Here is a 19,825-nt window from a genome sequence, read left to right on the forward strand (position 1 = left end):
TCCTCAGGACAGGTTCCATGGAATCTTGAGCTGACCAAGCCTTTCAAGACACTACAGACATGAGTGGATCAAAAGGCAGAGACACCCAGGAGGTGGAAGGTCATTAGGAAACAAATGCATCCAGGTATACAGACTCATCCTGGGAGGGGGCTAGGGAAGCCCAGCTATGCCTCTGCCTGAGAATCTCAGGGATGTCCGAAAAGGAAACATCTTCAGAGGGAGACCTTGGGGACCCCTCCGATTCATCCAGGTCTGCATTTGAGGTGACAGACTTAGGAGAGTCTTGGTGCTTCCTGTTGCACTTTTTCTTCTGGAAAGTCTGCTGAGAATGCTCTGGGGAGGTTTCGGAAGAAGAGGATTCACCCAATGGGGTGTCCTGGATCATAGGTTCCCTACGCTTTGGGGCTGGAGGAGGAGCAGAGGTTGTAACAGGCACCGAGGGGGACGGAGCCGATGGAACCGATAGTGGAGCCGTCTGTGGGGACAGCACTCTCCGCATGACCTTGAAGGCGTCACGGTCTCGGCCCTAGGAGGGCTCCAGCTCCAAAGAGACAGGAATACCACCCTGCGCTGAGGGCAATGGCTCTGAGGCCGATGCGGGAGCCGAGGTCAACTGATGCTTCGAGAGGGAGAGCAGGGTCAGACAAGGGTCCGATGCCACTTCCCCCCTTGGAGCCAACATCAGAGAGCATCTTGCCTTCCTGCTGGCACCTGGTAAGCAGGGAGGAAGAATCAAGATAATTGGAGCCAATGTCGGAGCCAATGAGGATGTCATCGGAGCCGAAGGAACCACTACCGGAGCGTTCATGGACTCCGGCTCCGAACTAAGCATAGTTGGAGGAGGAATCGAAATTGAAGCGATGGAGCCGAAGCCTGTTGAGGTGGGCTCGAAAGCATTTTAGCAAAGGGCTGTGACTTAAGCAACCTACTGACCACTCTCTCCACATCCTGATCCGATAACCTCAAGGATCGAGAGGAGTGGGAAGATGAGGGATGACTGGACTTACCTTGAAGTAATGGTGATTGTGGCACTGAGCGAATCGGCTCCAAAGAAGGAGACCTAGCTCTTTTGTGGCTCCAAGACAGCTCCGAAGTAACAGTTGGAGCCGATGGAGGGGTAGTCTTGTTGGTGCCTGCAGGCACCGACACACTTGGTTTGTCAAGCTCACAGGTTGGTTGCGAACATGGAGCCAAAGGCTTGACTGGTTTCAAAGGTTTCACTGGCTGAGATGCTTTAGTCAGAGAATCCTGTTTCAATAATCCACGAAGGATAAGCTTGTTTTTCTGCTCCTGCAGGACCCTTGGACTAAAGGCATGACAAATAGCACAAGAGTCCTGTAAGTGCAGAGCCCCCAAGCAGTAAACACAACTAGTGTTCCCATCTGTCAGAGACATCTTCTGACAGCATGGGTCACACTTTTTAAAACCAGAGGTTTTAACTTCCTAAGACATTTTAGTATAAATTACAACAGAAAAACTAAAAATTAATAAAGACCTTAAAGGAGAGCCTCTAACTTAAATGGCTGTCCTTAAGGGTAGGTGGAGAGGGGAAGAACTCTCTAAGTTAAACGAGTTCAGGGAATAACAGAAGGCCTAGCAACTAAGGGGCGACGGCCAACACAGCACAAAAGTAAAACACAAGGATGAGATAAGGGGGTTTACAGTAAAAGAAACTTACAAACCACTACCAAAGAAGAATTATGTCAAATTTTAAGCACAATATTTGAGTTTAAAAGAGACAAAAAAATTATACTAAGCCTGAGCCAGTATTGATCGCAACCTCGCAGCTAAAGCGGCAAATGAGATCTGGGTAGCTGGCGCTGGGCATTCTGGGATAATGGGTAGCCTCAAGCCAGTAAAGAGCTCTTGCGCTATAGTAAGTGGCCGAGTTAGAGCCGAGGATCGGCTCCGAACCCATCCAGCAAGAACGAAGGTGAGATTGGACAACTTAACATCATCGTTCATAAAAACACTTAAAAGTATATTTTGCTCTTTCAGCATTTCTCATTATAGATTCAAATAGTATTTGGCTCAAGTTTGAATTCCACCATTGGTAGTTTAGTCGGAATTTGTCTTCCAGGCATTAGCTGTGAAGGGTCGACTTCTATGCCACTGTGTGGAACAGCATAGTAAGTCATGAAAGCTGTATGAGGATCTGTTTGTCAAAAGAATCTTTTTAGCAGTTTGGCCCACTCTCTGAGTATAGCATTGGACTGTCATATAAATGAAGCCATAGTCCTCAGCAAACTACTGGAAACTGTATACCATTGTCTGTAACCAGTTTGACTGGTATGACATATCTGTTAAACAAGGTCTTGCAGTGACCTGCTGGCTAATAGTTGGCACATGCTTTATCTGTATATCTCAAGAGCAATCCTCAAATTTATACAGGTCAGTAGCTATTCTCAGCCAAGGGCCAAGATGCAAAGGTGTCAGTAGTAATGGTTCTTTTCTCTGGGATGGTCTGTGTATGATGCAAAACTGACATTTTGACACAAGCCTTGCAATGTCAATATTGATGTTAAATCTTTTATGACACTTTTTGAGGCCTTGTTGTTTTTCCATGTATTTAGCATGTTGTGAATAGGGTACACAATTCTGTCCTGAAACAGATGTTCATTCAGTAGTGATCTGACATTGTAGTGTTTGTATATCAGATGATTTGTCTTTTTCTGTGGTTGGGAAATCCATCTCTTACATGTCTGACATATCAGATGATGACTGTTTGAAACTCATTCTCGTGCTTGGTAGCTTGCTGCTGTTTTTTAGCTCTTTTATAGACAAGGGTTGAGGTGTCATAATGCTTTGCACATAGGCAGAAATGTCCTCTTCTATATCAGATTGTGTCTCCAGAGATATTGGTTTTCTGAATAGCATCAGCCACAATTAATTTCCTCCCAAGTAATGGATTGCTCTCACATTGAAAAGCCTCAGACTCATAAGAAGCCCTTGGTATCTGTGTGATATCTTGTCCAAATTGTAGGAATTAATCAGTGAAACTAGTGGCTTGTGATCAGTCTAGAGCTGGAACGTCTCAATAGGTATCTTGGGAAATGTTCACATGCCCACACACTCACAGCCCTCTATTTCTGTATTTGTGAATATCTCTGTTTAGCATTGGCTAGTATTCTGGAGCAATGGGTCCCAAAACGTATTCGTTCACCTGGAGTACAGCAACACGTACGCCATAGCTACTGGCATTAGTACTCACAACTGACTGTCAATGTCATGACATTGTAGTAGGTGAGCATCACAGCAAATGTTAGCATCTTTATGGCTGTGCTAAAAGCATGAGTTGAAACCTTCTCCCATGACCAGGGTACATCTTTCGTAGGTAACTCTATTGGTGGATATAGCACTGTGAATATATCTGGTATGAATCTGTCCAATTAATTTATTACACCTGGTTCTGACGTAGCTCAGGTAAATAAGTTGGACTTTTTAGTTGTGCTATAGCTCTGACCTTGCTTGAATGTTGTCTGATTCCACTACACTTATGCTGTGACTAAAATACTGAATCTCATATTTTACAAAATAGCATTTGCCTTCTTTCAGTGTCAAGCCTGAAGTTTTTATGGTTTGGAGCATTCTCATGTCAAGTGCCTCTTAATCAGGTCCAAACACTAGCACATTATCGATAACAACACCATCATGCCCTCTCAACAGATTCATCATTTGTCTATCCACCCATCACCTCCTTTTTCCATTTTTATACATGGGGTCAAGATATCACATCAACAGTGATCATCATCTAGACCCAGTTTCACACTGCCAGGCACCATATCATTCTTCCATACAACACATACAAACACATGTACACACACACACACACGTACACACACACACACACACACACACACACACACACACACACACACACACACACACACACACACACACACACAGCAGTGCTAACCACTGAACCACTGTGCCACATTTATCATCTGTGTAATGCAGTAACTATTCACCTTATTGGTGTAAGGAAGACTGCCAGGTCCATATGTTCTCAAGCTGATACATTTCTGTTGCTGAAGTTATACCAAATGACAGTCTATTAAAGTAAAACATTTCATTTGGAGAAATGAAGGTTGTTAGCATTTGGCTATCTTTCTTAGGAAGAATCTGCCAAAACCTGCTTAAAGCATCTGAGGTAAAGAGCACTCTGGCATCAATCACCACAGGTGTAATGTTCGTTAGTGAAGCTAAAATAAATTTTTCACTCATAAGTATGTCATTTCACTTTTTTTTAAGTCAACACATATTTTTACACTGCTATCCTTTATAATGATTGCTACCATAGATGCACGGTCAGTTCAGTTATACTTTCAATCACATCAAATCTTGCATATGTTTCAGTTCCCTCTACTTAGATCAGTATTGGAAACTGCATTCTTTTAAGTCTGGTCTAGGCATATGGGAGAGCATCACATTTTTAATTTTATTTTTACTGGTTCACAGTTAAGCATACCATCTTCACCAAACATGCTCACATTAATTTTGCTTATTCTGACAATCAGCCCCAAACTAGATGCTACAGTTCTACCGAACATAGTATTTTTGTATGGCCCTCCCAGCACATAAACTGAGAACTCATACTTATGCTCCTTCCACTCAGACATTACTTGGAATCTGCCAAGGCATTTGAGTTTACCTGCAGGGCTGTGCATTTCTGTTTCTGCTTCATGCAATTGTGGATTCTTTGAGATGCTTCTCTAAGTAGCATATGATGCTACTGTACTACCAGCCCCTATATTAGTTTTAAAGTTTGCTGAGGTTCCATGAGTCAGGAATTTAACTTGCCAGCATGATTCAGTGCTTGGTATAGTACTGATTCAACCCAGGAAAATGCTTTTTGAGCACTTCCTTAGTTTTATTCTTGATAGCTGCACTTTCTGTCATGTGCAGCACACTGTTGTGATACAGCATATAAAGGGTAGTAGTGTCTTGTGCATTTGGCAAACTTGCATTCTTTAATAATGAGAATGCCAAATAATGCAGTTGATTTATGAAAAGTAAGTGATTTAGAAGTGTCAGGGGCCTTTTTCTAAGTAAGCAAAAAACTGCTGCTGTTAGTTTACCTTTGTCGGTATCGGCAATGCAAAAAGTTATTGTGGGTTCAATGGCCTTTTTATGAAGGTATAGGAGAGTTTTAGAAAATGAGGATGAAGGTTATTTGTATGCCTTGATCTAGATTAAGAAGAGTCAAGTGTAACATTCTGAAAAACTTGCTGGACAGTCTAGTAAGGTACAATGTTTGATTCACTATACCTGGAATCAGTCTAGCAGAGCAGAAGATGAAGACTCGAAAGTGATAATGAGTTGCTTCCTGTAGTCAAGGAAGAGTACAGGGTTTGACTCTTCCTGTTTCAGCTTGCCTATGTGCAACTCTGAGCAAGTCACTTAACCAGACAGTGCTTCTGTGTCACTCCTGAAAAGGACTTTTTGTCCAGTAGGCTTACTTGGTTAGCAAATACATTAAAAGAATCACCCACTAAACACATTTTGTAGTAACTCAGGGTGATGACATATTATTCTTAGAAAGGTACTGTAATATTCCATTGGTTATATAAAAAACTACACACTTTATCACTTATTTATGTTATGTACCTCTTACACAGTCATTTTCTTTCTTTACATGCGCCACCAGCAAGCTATGCTGCCACATTATGGCCTGTCAAGAAAAGGAGCCTGGCACCACTACTGTGTATGAGACACTATCAGCCATCCCAATCACAATTCTATCTCCAATTTGTTCATCTTTATCCACTATTTTCAGACAGTTCATAAAAATGCCTGAAAAACTTTAACAGACTTTCCTATAACTTGAACATATGTGTGAAAGCTTGCCCTTTTATGAAAAATATTTCTTTTGGCACGAAATGTTCACTTTGAGCTTAATTATTAGTAACTCACATGTAACACTTTGGCCCTTAAAATGCAAACTCTAAGTGGCTCCCACTTTTTGGCCCTTGGCATAAAGTAAAGTGTTTATCTGGATTTCTTTACTTTCTTTTGTTTTGCAATCTGAAAATGTATAAATCTCTACCTCTGTGATGCCAGGGCAAACGTCTTCATGAAGTTAAACAACTCTGGGCTTAAAGGTAGATAATAAGTAAAACAATTTTGTTTAGAGATAAAATTGCTATTTTTTTTTTTTGTTAAAGTAGCTTACTGCGAACTGTGTGGTATCTACCTGGCTGTTTTGCATGGTTTCTGGTCTGAATGACATTTTTCAAGTATTTTATGAGAAATAGATACCAGTTCTGATACAGTGTCATGATGCACACACAACAGCTTACTGGGTCATCTTGTTGATTAATAAGAATGCCTGTAGATATCAGCATCTATAGTAAAACAACTTTAATAACATACAAAATGGTAGCACAGCAGAAAGGCAGCTGCTTCATCTCACCTCTCTAGCTCTGCAACTGACACACCATACTCACTGCATTATGGGATTGCTTAGTTCTTAAAGACAGCAGTGTATTATAGATCTACAGTGTATACTTGTAAAAAGCTGTACACACTTTATTTATCACACCATGTATTCATCTTTATCGCCACAGTTGTGCAACCATGAAACTAGTATATTTAAGTAATAGGGTGGAGTGGGGGTATTCTCTTACTTTGGGGTGCAGATGGGCTTGTTCCCCTGCAAAAGACATTGATTTCTAGTGTTCTTACAAGGATTTGACTAGATGACCAGTTGCTGGCTCTTTGGAGGATTTGGAGTCAGTAGACATTATGAAATCAGACAAATCAGACTTTATCGTCTGCATTCTGCTTTGTGCTTCACATACACCACACATACTTGGAAATCCTGTGCTTATAGCACAGTAAATTATTTTGAACCCACGGTGGTGGTGCTGCGGTAGCCTTTTCGCCTCACAGTAAGACGCTGTCCGGTTCGATTCTCAGCTAGAGTGTCTTCTGCGTGGAGGCATGCGTGAATGGGCGTACCTTCTTTGAAGATTGTGTGTCAGGACTGGTAACTCGGCACATAAAAATCAACTACCAGTCATTAGCGGACCGGAGTTCCGCTGTGGCGACCCCTAACCGGGAAAAGCCGAAAGACACAAACAATAGTACAGTAAATTATTTTAACAGGTTCATTACATTATAAAACTTCTAAAAGCAGATTTTCCCTAAATGACTTCTCACATGTTATGTTCAAAATGTTTAAGTTTTGCAATTAAAATTGGCATAGTTTTAAAATTTAATAATTTGTAAAATATTAAAAGCTATCCCATGCACTAAAACGTATCTCCTTGGGCTTTTTAGAAGCAAAATACATTGGCCTGGATTCATGAGATTATCTCCCACAGTGATAAATGCCCAGCATGGGTTGGTCAGTTAATTTCACAGACAGACTCTCTGATTTAGAGACATGGTAAACCTGCACAGAGAAATAGCAGACCACACTAGTATTCTCCCTTCCAGCCTATGCATTGTTGTACCACAGGCACACCCTATGTAAATGCACACACACCTTCAGTCACCCATGCAAACATATACTTGCACGCATGTACTCGAGCCTACACACGCTCGTATATATATATATATATATATATATATATATATATATACACACACACACATATATATATATATATATATATATATATATATATATATATATATATATATATATATACATACATATACACACACACACACACACACACACACACACACACACACACACACACACACACACACACAAACAAGCCCGCACACACATGCTCACACTCAGGGAAGCTGTCAGGCACACCCCCTCCCACAAGCTCCAAAACACACACGCACGCACGCACACACGCACACACGCACACACACACACACACACACACACACACACACACACACACACACACCTCTGTTATACTTAACTAGTGCAGTGACTACTCCTGTTGGAGTGACTGCATGACAGCTTTCATTTTCACAGGAAAAAAAAAACTCGTCAGAACAATTCTCTGAATTCCTTTTCTGAGTTAATAGGGAGCAGTCATCATTTCTTTGGGGGGGAGCATAGCCATTTAACATTAGCCATTCCCCTAGGCTGCCCTATTAGCATTTAGCTTCCCCAGCAGTAAACCATTTTAGGAAAATTAGTCTCAAATCAAAGACTTACCCCGAATATGGAAACCTTCCAAGTTAAGGCTTCCACGTCATGATAAGTTTTTGTGAATCCCAGTATTCCTTCCTACATGCAAGCTGTCATTTTTGTAGTATAAATACAAATATAGCAGGCTGAATTTTAAGTGAATGTGTTTTTTTATCTTTTTACAATTAACTCTTGAAAGTAAGATGTTTGACACTGCATTTTCCCCTTAAATAGGACTACATTGTAATTAAATTTGCAGTTATTTTTCTCAATAAAATGACCTGCAGTTGTAAAAAATTACTTTTTTTTGAGAAAAAAATGTTTTGGTGAAACGTTTCAAAAGTAGAATCATTATTTGATCTTCTGTATTTCTTTGTTACACTAGGTTCATGAGTTAGTACTAGAGATCATGTTTAACATTCATTGCAAACATAGTTTGACAGAAGGAAACTATCTGCATACTTCTGTTCATGAAGTGGCCTAATTATCTAGAACATCTGTACGTATGCAGGCTGTAGTCAGAGAAATACTGTATAGCTATTAATCAGTATTAAGGCAGCATTAATAAATGGGCCCATACATTCTAGACAGGAAAGACAGCTCTTGAAGCAATTGTGGAGAACCAGGGGTATTAATCTCTTAGCTTACTTCAGCACTGGCAGGCTGCCATAGTGATTTAGCTCTTGTAATGTAATCTCATTTCTAATTGAACTTTTGTATCAGCACATAGCCTTTTGCATATGGATGGTGAGAGGTAAAATTGTGCTGAGTTACTTGGGATCAATGTTAAAAGGTGGTATATGTAATTTGAGTGACTTTCTTTTCAGTGACCACAATGGAATTGTTATTCAAAATATAAAAAAGGCACATCAGTGTATCTCTGCAGGCAGTGCAAATATAGTTAAGCAAAACTTGTTTTTTTCAGATTTGTGGAGGAGTCTTTATTATTATTTTTAAGAACTTGAGAGTGACTAAGCTTGTAAAGACGTTTTCCTTTCCTACAGCATTACAAAGGAAAAGGATGAGTATGAAAAATGAGAAAATCATCTTAAAATCACCTGACACATTTAGTATTCATCTAGTCCTGTGCCCGATGTATGACCCTCCAATCAAGTCACATGTGGACTGCAGTAAAAAAGTGGCCCTAGATGCCTCACCAAAGAGAGACTCTCTTGAGGACCAAAGGTTGACCTTAGTGTAGGATCTAGTGCTGGTAGATACAAAATATACTGATAAGAGAGGGAAGAACTGTATTAAATGATTTCTCACATAATATAACATTGGCAAATTCAGATTCAAACCTTGTGTGGCTTTTTCCTTACTTCCAGAAACATGTCTGCCCTCCTGTCCACAAGAAGCCTCCTTGCAGCTTGAACTTACAAGCATATATGGCCAAGGAAGAACTGAGTCCCAATGGTGAAGAGGTAAGAACAGCTGTTTCACTTGCATGAAGTGTGAGAAGCTTTAATAAACAAAAGCAATGACTGTGTTATAACTGTATCATTTCACTCTTATTCTGAGTTTTGTAACCCAGTGCATAAACTACGACCTGCAGATCAGAGACTGGGTTGGCAATTGTAGATTTTCTAAAATCAGACTCTCTAATTTGTTTTTGCTTTGTACTTCAGACACAAAATATCTGCTGAAAAATGTCAGCGCTCCCAGTAATGCGGCTTGTGTTAACAGTTTCATTACATTTCAAAACCTTTAACAGCAGATTTGCCTTGAAAAAGTCTTCTTGTGTTATGTTCAAATCAAGGTTTTACAGTTAAAATGAGTGCATGCTTTATAATACCTGATTCTAAGGCACAAAAGGATAAAGCCCTAAGAGCCACGTTCAACTAGCAGCTTGGGAGCTGGAAGAGCCATGGTGGGGAGAAGAGGAAGTGAGAGGCTTATGGCTCAACCATCCAGGGGAGGGAGGGAGTGGTAGTTTCCCATTTGCCAAATTGTTCCCTTTGCTTGCAGACAATAAGGTCCATTACCAGGAAGATGTGGGCTTTGTGTTTGGGATGTATGTGTGGAAATGTGAATGCATCCTGGGAAGAAGTTGAATGTAACCACAATGGTGTGGGTGTTCACAGCAGCCACCACGGAGTGGGGTTAGGACTATAAGAGGAATGCCCTATAGTAGATGCTTTTAATGATGGAGGGCTGAACTAGGAGTGGTGCTCAGTAATTCCTTGGCCTTGGGATAATGAGGGTCTATCCTGAAACAATAGTAGCCCCAGTGTGGGTGGAGGAGGATGAAGCTAGACACTCCAGCCATAGGGACGAAGATACTTTCACATTGCTGTCAGCTGGAATTATGAGCAACTGTAGGAGCACAAACTACTATATGGCTACCTGGATGGCAGCTCCTTCCGGTCAGCTCTTGCATAGGTTGAATACAAGCATAGCAGGTTGTATTTAACTTGAATCTGTGTTTTTCACCTCTATTTACAATTCACAATGCTGAGAGTCTGTTTTGTAAAACCACAGTTTCACCTAAATAGAACTCCACTATGCTTATTATGTTTTCATTTATGTTCACAATAAAATAAATTGCAGTTGTGTACAAACGGCGTAAATGTGAAAACGTATTGTGTTGGTGGAGTAGGTTCTAATGTGTCTCCCTGAGCTTCAGTTGTACAAAAAAAGTGTCTGAAGCATCAGCCCGAAGAAAATGAATAGTAAAACATTTTGGATATTTTTGTAAGGCCCTCCCCCCCCAGGGATCAGCATATGAAATCCACTGTTGCACAAAATCAGGAAAAAGGGAAATACCTTACACAGTGCATTCACTTGTCCATTATTTTTGAGATCTATGCTAAACACCAAATCATCATTATCATCACCATCATTAAACCCCTTTTTCTGATATTTTTCTATATGAGGTTGCGGTGTCATGTCAACCATCACCACCTCTCTCAATTTATTGATACTCTTCTACCTTCTTCAACAGTAACGTCTGTCTGTCACATCTTCTCTCATGCAACCCATGTCTGCCTCGTCTATCAGAGACATAGGGTCAGACCAGGTGTGCCTTTCCGATTTTTCATCCATTGAGCATGCTTAAACTGAAATAGGATGAGGGATGGGCTCTGTTCACATTGATGGGGAGCCTGTTCCAGAGCATGGGGGAATCCTCTGAGACACATACCTGTCTTGCCAACATGTCTTACTTATGTCACAACCAGAATTTAAATCCTTGGCTCTAGTAGTTCTGATGCTGTTTGTTTTGTTGATGTGCAAAAGGTCCGTCAGACCTGGATCTGAGGAGGCCTTTTATGCCAGGCATAGATAGCCTCTCAGTAACCTGTAGGAAACAGAGAATAGAAACAGGCCTTTAACACCTTTGTGGGGATTCCAACTGTTGCAAATGTTTGGTCAGGTACATGCCAAAGGGGTCATTATACTCAATGATGAGTCATCTTCTGCTTCCGGCACATGTACCCAAACCACTTTAATTTGTTCTACTTGACCTTCTGTCCAACTGGAGCTACTTTGGCTTCTACTCTGATGTAGATATTTCATCATCTGCCCCACATCCTATCACCCATCTCAGACACTTCATCTGGAGATCATCTCTAGCTCTGCCTTCACAGCCCAGGTTCCTGTGCCATACAAAGTACTGTCAATACCACTGTTTTCTGCACCTTCCTTTTTAGCCTCTTTGGCATTCTTCTGTCACACATTACCCTTGACATTCACTGCCAGTTGATTGTAGTATGTCTGAATCTAGCTTTAACCTCCTCATTCAGATTTATTTTCTCAACCACCCCTCCCAGATACTTTAACCTGTTCCACTATTTCCCTTCTGTATCAATTTTAAACTTCTGATTTTCACCATTTGTTAACATGACAACTGCCTCATCTGTATTCATCTTTTTTTCAAATTTACATTCAGTTTTACATTCCTTTATCCTGTCATTTGTTGAAGTTTATTTTCAGGGTCTACTTGTAATCTTTTGCCATCTGCATACAGCAGCTTTGTTGATCAGCACCAGTGTGGACCCAGCAGTCCTCATATCCTACTCTGTCTGTCCTGTTATAAGCATTCAGGTCCTCCATTATCAACACCAACTTATGTTGTCCTGCTTTACCTAGTAGGTCCTGCAACATCTACCTGAATGAACTCTTTTCTGTGCCATCACAATCCTGGTTGGGGCATAGGCTGAAATTATGAATACTGCCCTATCTTTACAATGGAGTCTGATTTCCATGAGTCTATCACTAATTCTGATGACATTTCTCACTGTTGTCAGAAGATCGTTTGTCATCACAATTCCCACATCATTTCTAATCTGTCCTTCCTTGAATACTAGACTATCAATCTTGAGCCAAGTGTCTTTACTGCACTGTCCTTCCAGCTTGTCTCCTAAATACATAGGATATATAGTTTCTTCATTACTGCTGCACCATGTCATTGAACCTATATTCAGTGCAGTTCATTTTTGGTAGTTTGATTGGTTTTACATTCAGCTTTCACTCAACAGAGCTATCCCAGGTAACCCAGGCTAGGAAACTGGATATTGGCCAGTCAGTAACTTACTGACTTAAGACTGCTGGACTTTATGGTGGGCACACACTGGGCAATAGACACACATAGACCCCTCCCATCATTACCATGGGTCCCTGGAGTAGGTCTGGTCTTGAACCCACTTATCTTTGACAAATACCAATGCTCATTTTTAGCAACATGTGTTAACATGACCAAATCAATTAGAGCCAATTTTTAGACAACTGAGTGGCTAGCCCCAGCACTGCACTGAATGCAGTCTGTGATATGTGTTCTCTTAGCTAGGGGATACTGTACATCACAGCTTATGTCTAAAGCAGCCCATCTACACAACTGCTCCCCGAATAGATACCACTTTGAGTCAGTGCTATTGCCCATGACCATATTCAATTTTGGGGTGCACTCTGTTGGCATACCTTTCAAGTTTGTGGTGAAAACACCCAGCATGCTTTTGGGCAGGGGTTGGAAGCCCACACAGACACAAGGAGAATATACAACCTCCAGGCTTTGGCCAGAGGTCAGGAATGAACATTGTATCTTGTGCTTGAGTACCACAGACCTTAACCATTATGTTAACCATGCTAAATACCTCAATAAGAAGAAAATATTACAGAAGAAAAAAATGTTTGCGTACCTGTAGTCAGGAGTTGGCCCCCTCAGCTAGAGAATGGGCTTCATGGAATCATTCAGAGTGAGCTTTCCTAAAGCTGCAGAAAAGTCCTGTAGCCTGGATATACAGAATATACTTTGAGCCTCCCCACACACAAAACTCCATGTGCTGTATTGTACTGAAATAAAGTGGCCCCTTCCTCTAAACACACTCACTTTTAAAGTAAATATTTGACTTTGTGGTAGCACTGATAAGCAGTCAGATACGTATATTTGTTAACTTCTGCAGATAACCTGATGCCATATAAAACTAAAGCTGAATATTTTATTTAATTATTAACATTACATTTTTACAGTAACTAAGGTCTCCTCTGACATTATCCAGCGGCTCTTGAGGAAGGCTGGTCTCATTATCCAATAACTGCTGAACTAATCTGTATGTATGTCATTATAAAAGCAGTACTAGTAAATGGGTCCGTACATTTTCGACAGGAAATGCAGAGCAAGCTACTAAAGTTAGTTCCTATATCTGTCCAGGCAAGCAGACTGAATGGGCATTTTACTGACTGGAAAATGTGGGACATGGCATTAAGAGGAACTGTTCTGCTGTTTGTTAAAGAACAAAATGGGCGTCTAACTTGCTTTAGGATTGCATATTACAAAAGTAATGTACAACATTCTGTGGATTATTCTTTGTATCCTGGGGTGCAAAGACATTTAGTGTTTTAAACAGTATAACTGAAACAAATTGTTCTGAATGCATTGCTGTGGAAGCAAAGTATAGCAGAAAGCATTTCTCATTCTGGGTAATGGCACTAACGCTCTGCTTTTTCTGATGACAAAACTTTCCGGGATTATTTTCAGTACTAAAGGAAGTACTGATTTAATTTTCAAGGCCACTATAAGGAAGCTTCTAAGAGATTGTACAAACTGATACTTTTATGTTTTCTTGCAGCTGATGGTTTGTACCATGTTTGTTTGCAAGGAACTGGTGACTCCCACGATGCACGTTATATGTTTAGCTTCATATCACTACTGCACAGAGTTTATATTTAGTCTTTAATCAATACTGCCTATTTCAGCTGCATTATTTCTACTGACAATTAGGTAGGAGAGAACACCAGCTGTTGTTGCCTATAATGTTATTTTTTTTCATTGTTTTGGTGCTTGCAAAATGTCTTAAGAGGCATTACAGATCAAGTGTTCAAAATTGCTTAGATGAATTTCTGCAATTATTCACAAATGTTTGAGAGGAATTGCTTGTTAAGTAAGTGTCAGACAGGGTGGGTGATTATCTCTACAGCTTTTTATAGATAACTGCTCTCCTGCGACATGACCAGGTGAAAATATAGGTGTACTGATTTGAAAGAAGAGCAGTATTCAGATATTAATATAGTTAGCTACTGTGTTAAAGAAACCATAGCCTGCTGCCAGCTCTATATACTAAGTCTGTGATAGGAGCACCTCAGAACTTGGGGTAATACTTTGCCTGGCTCAATGGTGCAGAGGGATGGAGTCCTGATTGTGACCTAGGTGACCAGACACTAAAGGAGCCAGGCAGAGAAGGGGAAGCAGTTAAAGAGCATGGCCCCTTCACCTGTCCTCGGGGAGGGGATTGGGAGGATTGAAAGTGTTTAGGATCATATTGGGTAGGTGTGATTTCTCTAGGAGAGACTGAAGCAATAACTTTCCATGCTTCATGGGAAGGAACAGGGCTCCTTGTGGAACTGATGTGATGTCCTTCACAGTCAGCCCATTGCACACCCCTTACATGGTGCCTTGCCACATGCACAGATGGGACAGGACCATATAATGAAACAAAACTGAGAACCACTGGCTGATGGCAGTCTGAATGATGACCCTTCCTGGTTGAACCCCAAGTTGGTGATGGGAAGCAAAGCGCATGACTGACAAGTGAGGGCTGATTATCAACAGGATGTGGGTCAAAGTGAGCACAAAATATATATATATATATTCCCATATTCGCATTTAAAGTATTGCTCTTGTGATAAAGTATTGCTCTTGTGAGGATTGCAGTTATGGCTCTTGGTCTATGAACAGGAACCCCATATGTACATATGTACTCTCTCTGTATGCATTTGTATGTAAATATATATATATATATATATATATATATATATATATATATATAGAGAGAGAGAGAGAGAGAGAGAGAGATACGTGTGTGTGTGTGTGTGTGTCTGTCTGTATATATATAGATATATGTATAGATATATATATATATATATATATATATATATATATATATATATATACATATATATATGTATATATATATATATATATATATGGGTCTACTGTACAAGTTCGAAAATACACGTCTTCAAACTCACACAGTAGACCCTGGGTTACACAAAAGTGCACTTAATCGAAAGTGCACTTTCGCGAAACCCGCATCAGCGAACGGGCTACATACTGCCGTTTAGTGGAGTAGTCACAGACCTTAGCGTTAGGGCATGGGTCATGGTAAGGGGATACATACATATATACATATACAGTAGATATAAAAAGTTTACAGACAAAAGTTCTGAGGACTGGTGCATGCCGACGTCTGCGTTATACCTGACATTACTTTATGACCAACGTAGGACTGGATCTATGTGCGAAGTCGCACGTACCCTACAGTAGCTTTAGATTTTTCTATATGTCTAGACGTACAAGTCAGTCAGGTGGCGGTGGACTCCCTCATGTTATGAATACTGCAACATATGAATAGGAGGACATTAGCATTTCTTGGTATCTCAGTTCTAAAATGAAATTAAACAAATGCAGTTCTTTGGCTAGTAATTCCACAGTACAGTGCCTTTTTTGGTATTTTAAACAGTCCATGCAGCCCCTACAAAAACAGGCTGTCATAGAATATTCAAGCTGCAGACTTTGCCCAAGCCTCAATACCAAGTCTTTGTCATAGGAACTCCTCTTGGTGTACTACTTGACTTAGTCCTTACTGGGCAAATATACTCAACACATCTGTGTGCTTCCTCTCAGTTTATTCTCCAGGTTGGGAACTGACTTATTGAAAACCATGGGACTGGGGACCTCTTTTCCCAGCATGACAACTTTAGGAAGCTACTACTGATTGTTACACAGCTGTTCATGGCTGACTTATGTGAGAATGCTCCCACATAGCATACTGCAACACAATTTAAAGGTACATTACCTTCTTTGTCAACATATTCTAATGCATAGGACAAGTTTTCGAAACAACATTTTCATATTAAATAGGAAACATGTTTTTGGGGGGGTGAACTCTCCTACATTCCTAATGCAGGTACCTTTGCCTCCTGCAGCACCTGTACTAATAAAATTAACTTTAAGGTTGCTACAACTTATGAAAGGGAGATTTCTCAACTCACCCATACCAGCCTCATTCTACTGGATGGCACTTCATACAGTTGTGGATTGTAATACAGCTAGTAAATGCATTGGCACAAAGTGACTCTTCAGCCTGTAAAACACATCTATTCTACTGACTTTTATGTTTGATGAGTGTGACTATAAACTAAAATGGAGTAAATGTTTCTGTGGACTGCTGTAACCATAACTTATAATGGCATCTGTGATGAGTTTTTTGAATTTATTGCAGTGTCACCATTCAGCTAGCACAAAGCAGAACTATGGTGAGCCAGCTACTTCCCCAGTTCTGAGGTTATTGAAGTAAGCTATGTATATATGAGGAGAGCTAGAATATTTGTGCATAGTGTATCAAATGTGTTGTTGGGATTTGTGGTTTAGGTGAATGAGATGCATATTCCTGGACTGTGCCTTTGTGGACTTGGTCCGTCACTAAAGCTTTTGGAGCTTGCATTGTTCTGGTCTCAACTTCTGCTAGGAGCATAACTAAATACAACATGAAATTTTTTAAAGCTCATTCTGTCATATTTATGTATAACCATGAACTTTCCAACGTTATTGTAGTTATACTTTGCTTTGTTGTTTAGACTGTTTCACAGCTCAGTTTTGTTATTCATAGCATTTATTTTATTGTATTTGTTTCATATAGATCTTTATTGGCTGTATCTTCATCCAGGCAAAACTTACCTGCTGAAACTGCAGCTCATCAAATTCTCTAAAAGGAGCATTGGGGCAAGCATCACCCATCTCAGGCACAAGCTCCCCAGCAGTTGGTTAGACAACAAAAAAAAAAAATCTTGGCCAAGCCTAGGAGAAACTAAGCCCAACATACTAATCCCACCCCCCAAACATTCTAAACAGGCAACTAAGAGGGTTAATTAATACGTCAAAGGCTAATTTGAAAAAAAAAATAGCTATTCAGGCAAAGGACAGCCACAAAACGTTGTACAGCTCTGTCATTAACTTCACAAAGAAATATGCAGCAATGTGCAGAACTTGTTGTAAATGGCATAACCCACACTGAACCAGAGGCCATTGCCAACCTTTTAGTTGACAGGTTCAGCTCAAATTTCTCCCCCCATTCCCCCTTGATAGTACAAAGGAAATAATGCATACCACAATCCCCTCAACCATTACTATGGAAGAGGTCATCAATGCACTTTTCAAGAAAAAACACTGCATCGATGTGCCCCAATAACTTTCTGGGATGCTTACTAAATAGCATAAAACATGTTCTCTCTGGTTCACTTGAAGCGTTTTTCAACTGGAGCCTACAGTCAGTTTTTTTGCCCAAGGAATGGAAGATGGCTACAGTCATTCTGCTGCACAAAGGAGGTCCAACCACTGATCCAGGTAACTACGCGTCCATAAGGGTGACCAATCTCATATATAAGGCCATGGAAGGAATCATCATGTACATGATACATGAGGACATAGATGACCTGCAAAAGCTGGACCCATCACAGTTCGGTTTTGTTAAAGGAAGGTCATGCTATTAAATCTTGTGGAATTCTTTGAGAGGGTCACCAAAGCAATGGACGAGGGCAAGACTGTGTACACAGATTACCTCAACCTGGCCAGGGCTTTTGATACAATACCCCACTCATGCATTATAGACAAGTCAAGTCAAGTAAATCTTTATTGTCATTCAGACCATACAGCACGTGCACAGCTGAACAAAATTACATTTCACAAAGCTCATGTGCAAATAACTTACAGTTAAAAAAATAACATAACAGCAATACCAACAACAGCTACAACAACAGCAGCGGTAGCAGCAACAGCAGAGTCCAAGGGATCAAGATACAAATAACCATTCCTAACCGTTCTTTGCCAGACCCAGAGTTGACATCCAGTGACCGCATCCATCCCACTATCTACACCATCCATATCATTGCCAACTCCATCCCAAACACCAACAAAAACTTCCAGAGTCCAATCCGTTCACCATGGACCACTCCAATCCTGTCCACCGGCACACTACTACCCCACGCTCGATCAATCTACCTTGGCCGCAGCAGTCTTTTCCCTCCACACCATCCTCACCGATCAGCAGCTCCATCCACCAACACTGCCATCACTCCACTGTCCAGACCAATCGTCGACCACCACCAAAGACCAAAATCCACAAGCCATGTCCGGTTCCCACGCTTGACACAACCACCATCCCTGAAGGCCCAAGATGAACATGGCCAACTCACGGCCGCCGCAAGATCCAAAAAAAACAAGGCAATCCATGAGAACCCACCAGAAAAACACCACCGCTGCATCCCACACACCGACAACAAAACGATTCACAGAACTGACGATACACTGACAGGAAAAAAAAAACACATAAATATAAAAAAACATGCAACACACATCCGAGAGCCAGAGAAGCTGCTGCCATTCAAGGAGCTGCCATCTTAGCTACTACTAGCTAGACAAGCTCACTAAATAAGGTATGAACCCTTTTATCACCCCCTAGATAGCTAACTGGCTCACTGATAGGCTCCAAGAGGTCAAAATAGGTGAGATCACCTCCTACAAGAGGCCAATCACTAGCAGAGTCCCCCAGGGCTCTGTACTGGGCCCACCGTTTTTTGACATCTATTTCTCTGAAGTGGAAGCAAATGCTGAAGGTTTATGGCTGACTGCATTTGCAGATGATTGCAAATTGCGGATCATCAACTCCCCTGCAGACATTAACATTCTTCAAGAAGATCTATCTCTGACTAACCAATGGTGGCAAAGCCATGATCTTAAACTCAATGCAATGCAAAGAAATGCATAATTGTACCCTTTAGGAAGCCAACCATTCCGGTTAATTACCATGTAGATAATACTTCGCTAAGTCAAACAGTACCAGAAATACAAGGTCTAAGGATCTGAAGTTTGTCTGTGACTTAAACAGAAAATGCTGAAGAGACAGACATGTGTCCCAGAGACTGTCCTTCCAGTGGAACAGGCTTCCCATCCATGTGAAGCGGCGTTCATCTATTACCCAATTTAAGTGTAGCCTCCACCAGTGGATGGGGACTACTACACTGGGCGTGGCACCCATGTCCCTTATGGACAGTGGTAGGTTATAAATGTTTGGCCCTCAATGTCCTATTTGAATTCAGCATGTGAGTCTTTCAGAAAATTTTGGCTAAACATAGAAAAGTCCCCTGGGTCACTGGCCTAGTAACAATCTATGAATCTATTTACTTAAATATACTAACTTTAAGGCTGTACAATTGCAGAGAATAGAGAAAATA

The 19,825-nt window shown here is 40.8% G+C and overlaps 1 protein-coding gene across 1 annotated transcript in view; it reads left to right on the forward strand.

Annotated features, from left to right (window-relative positions):
* Nucleotides 1–19,825, forward strand: part of RCSD1 (RCSD domain containing 1) — a 1,115,611-nt gene that overhangs the window by 774,710 nt on the left and 321,076 nt on the right. The window contains exon 6 of the mRNA XM_044073103.1: nucleotides 9,430–9,525. Within this exon, the coding sequence (XP_043929038.1) occupies nucleotides 9,490–9,525 (36 nt within the window). The 5' untranslated portion in view covers nucleotides 9,430–9,489. The remainder of the gene's footprint in view (nucleotides 1–9,429; nucleotides 9,526–19,825) is intronic.

The sequence above is a fragment of the Protopterus annectens genome, chromosome 5.part1, assembly GCF_019279795.1.
Source record: "Protopterus annectens isolate FY-2018-M chromosome 5.part1, PAN1.0, whole genome shotgun sequence".
Taxonomy (NCBI): Eukaryota; Metazoa; Chordata; order Ceratodontiformes; family Protopteridae; genus Protopterus; species Protopterus annectens.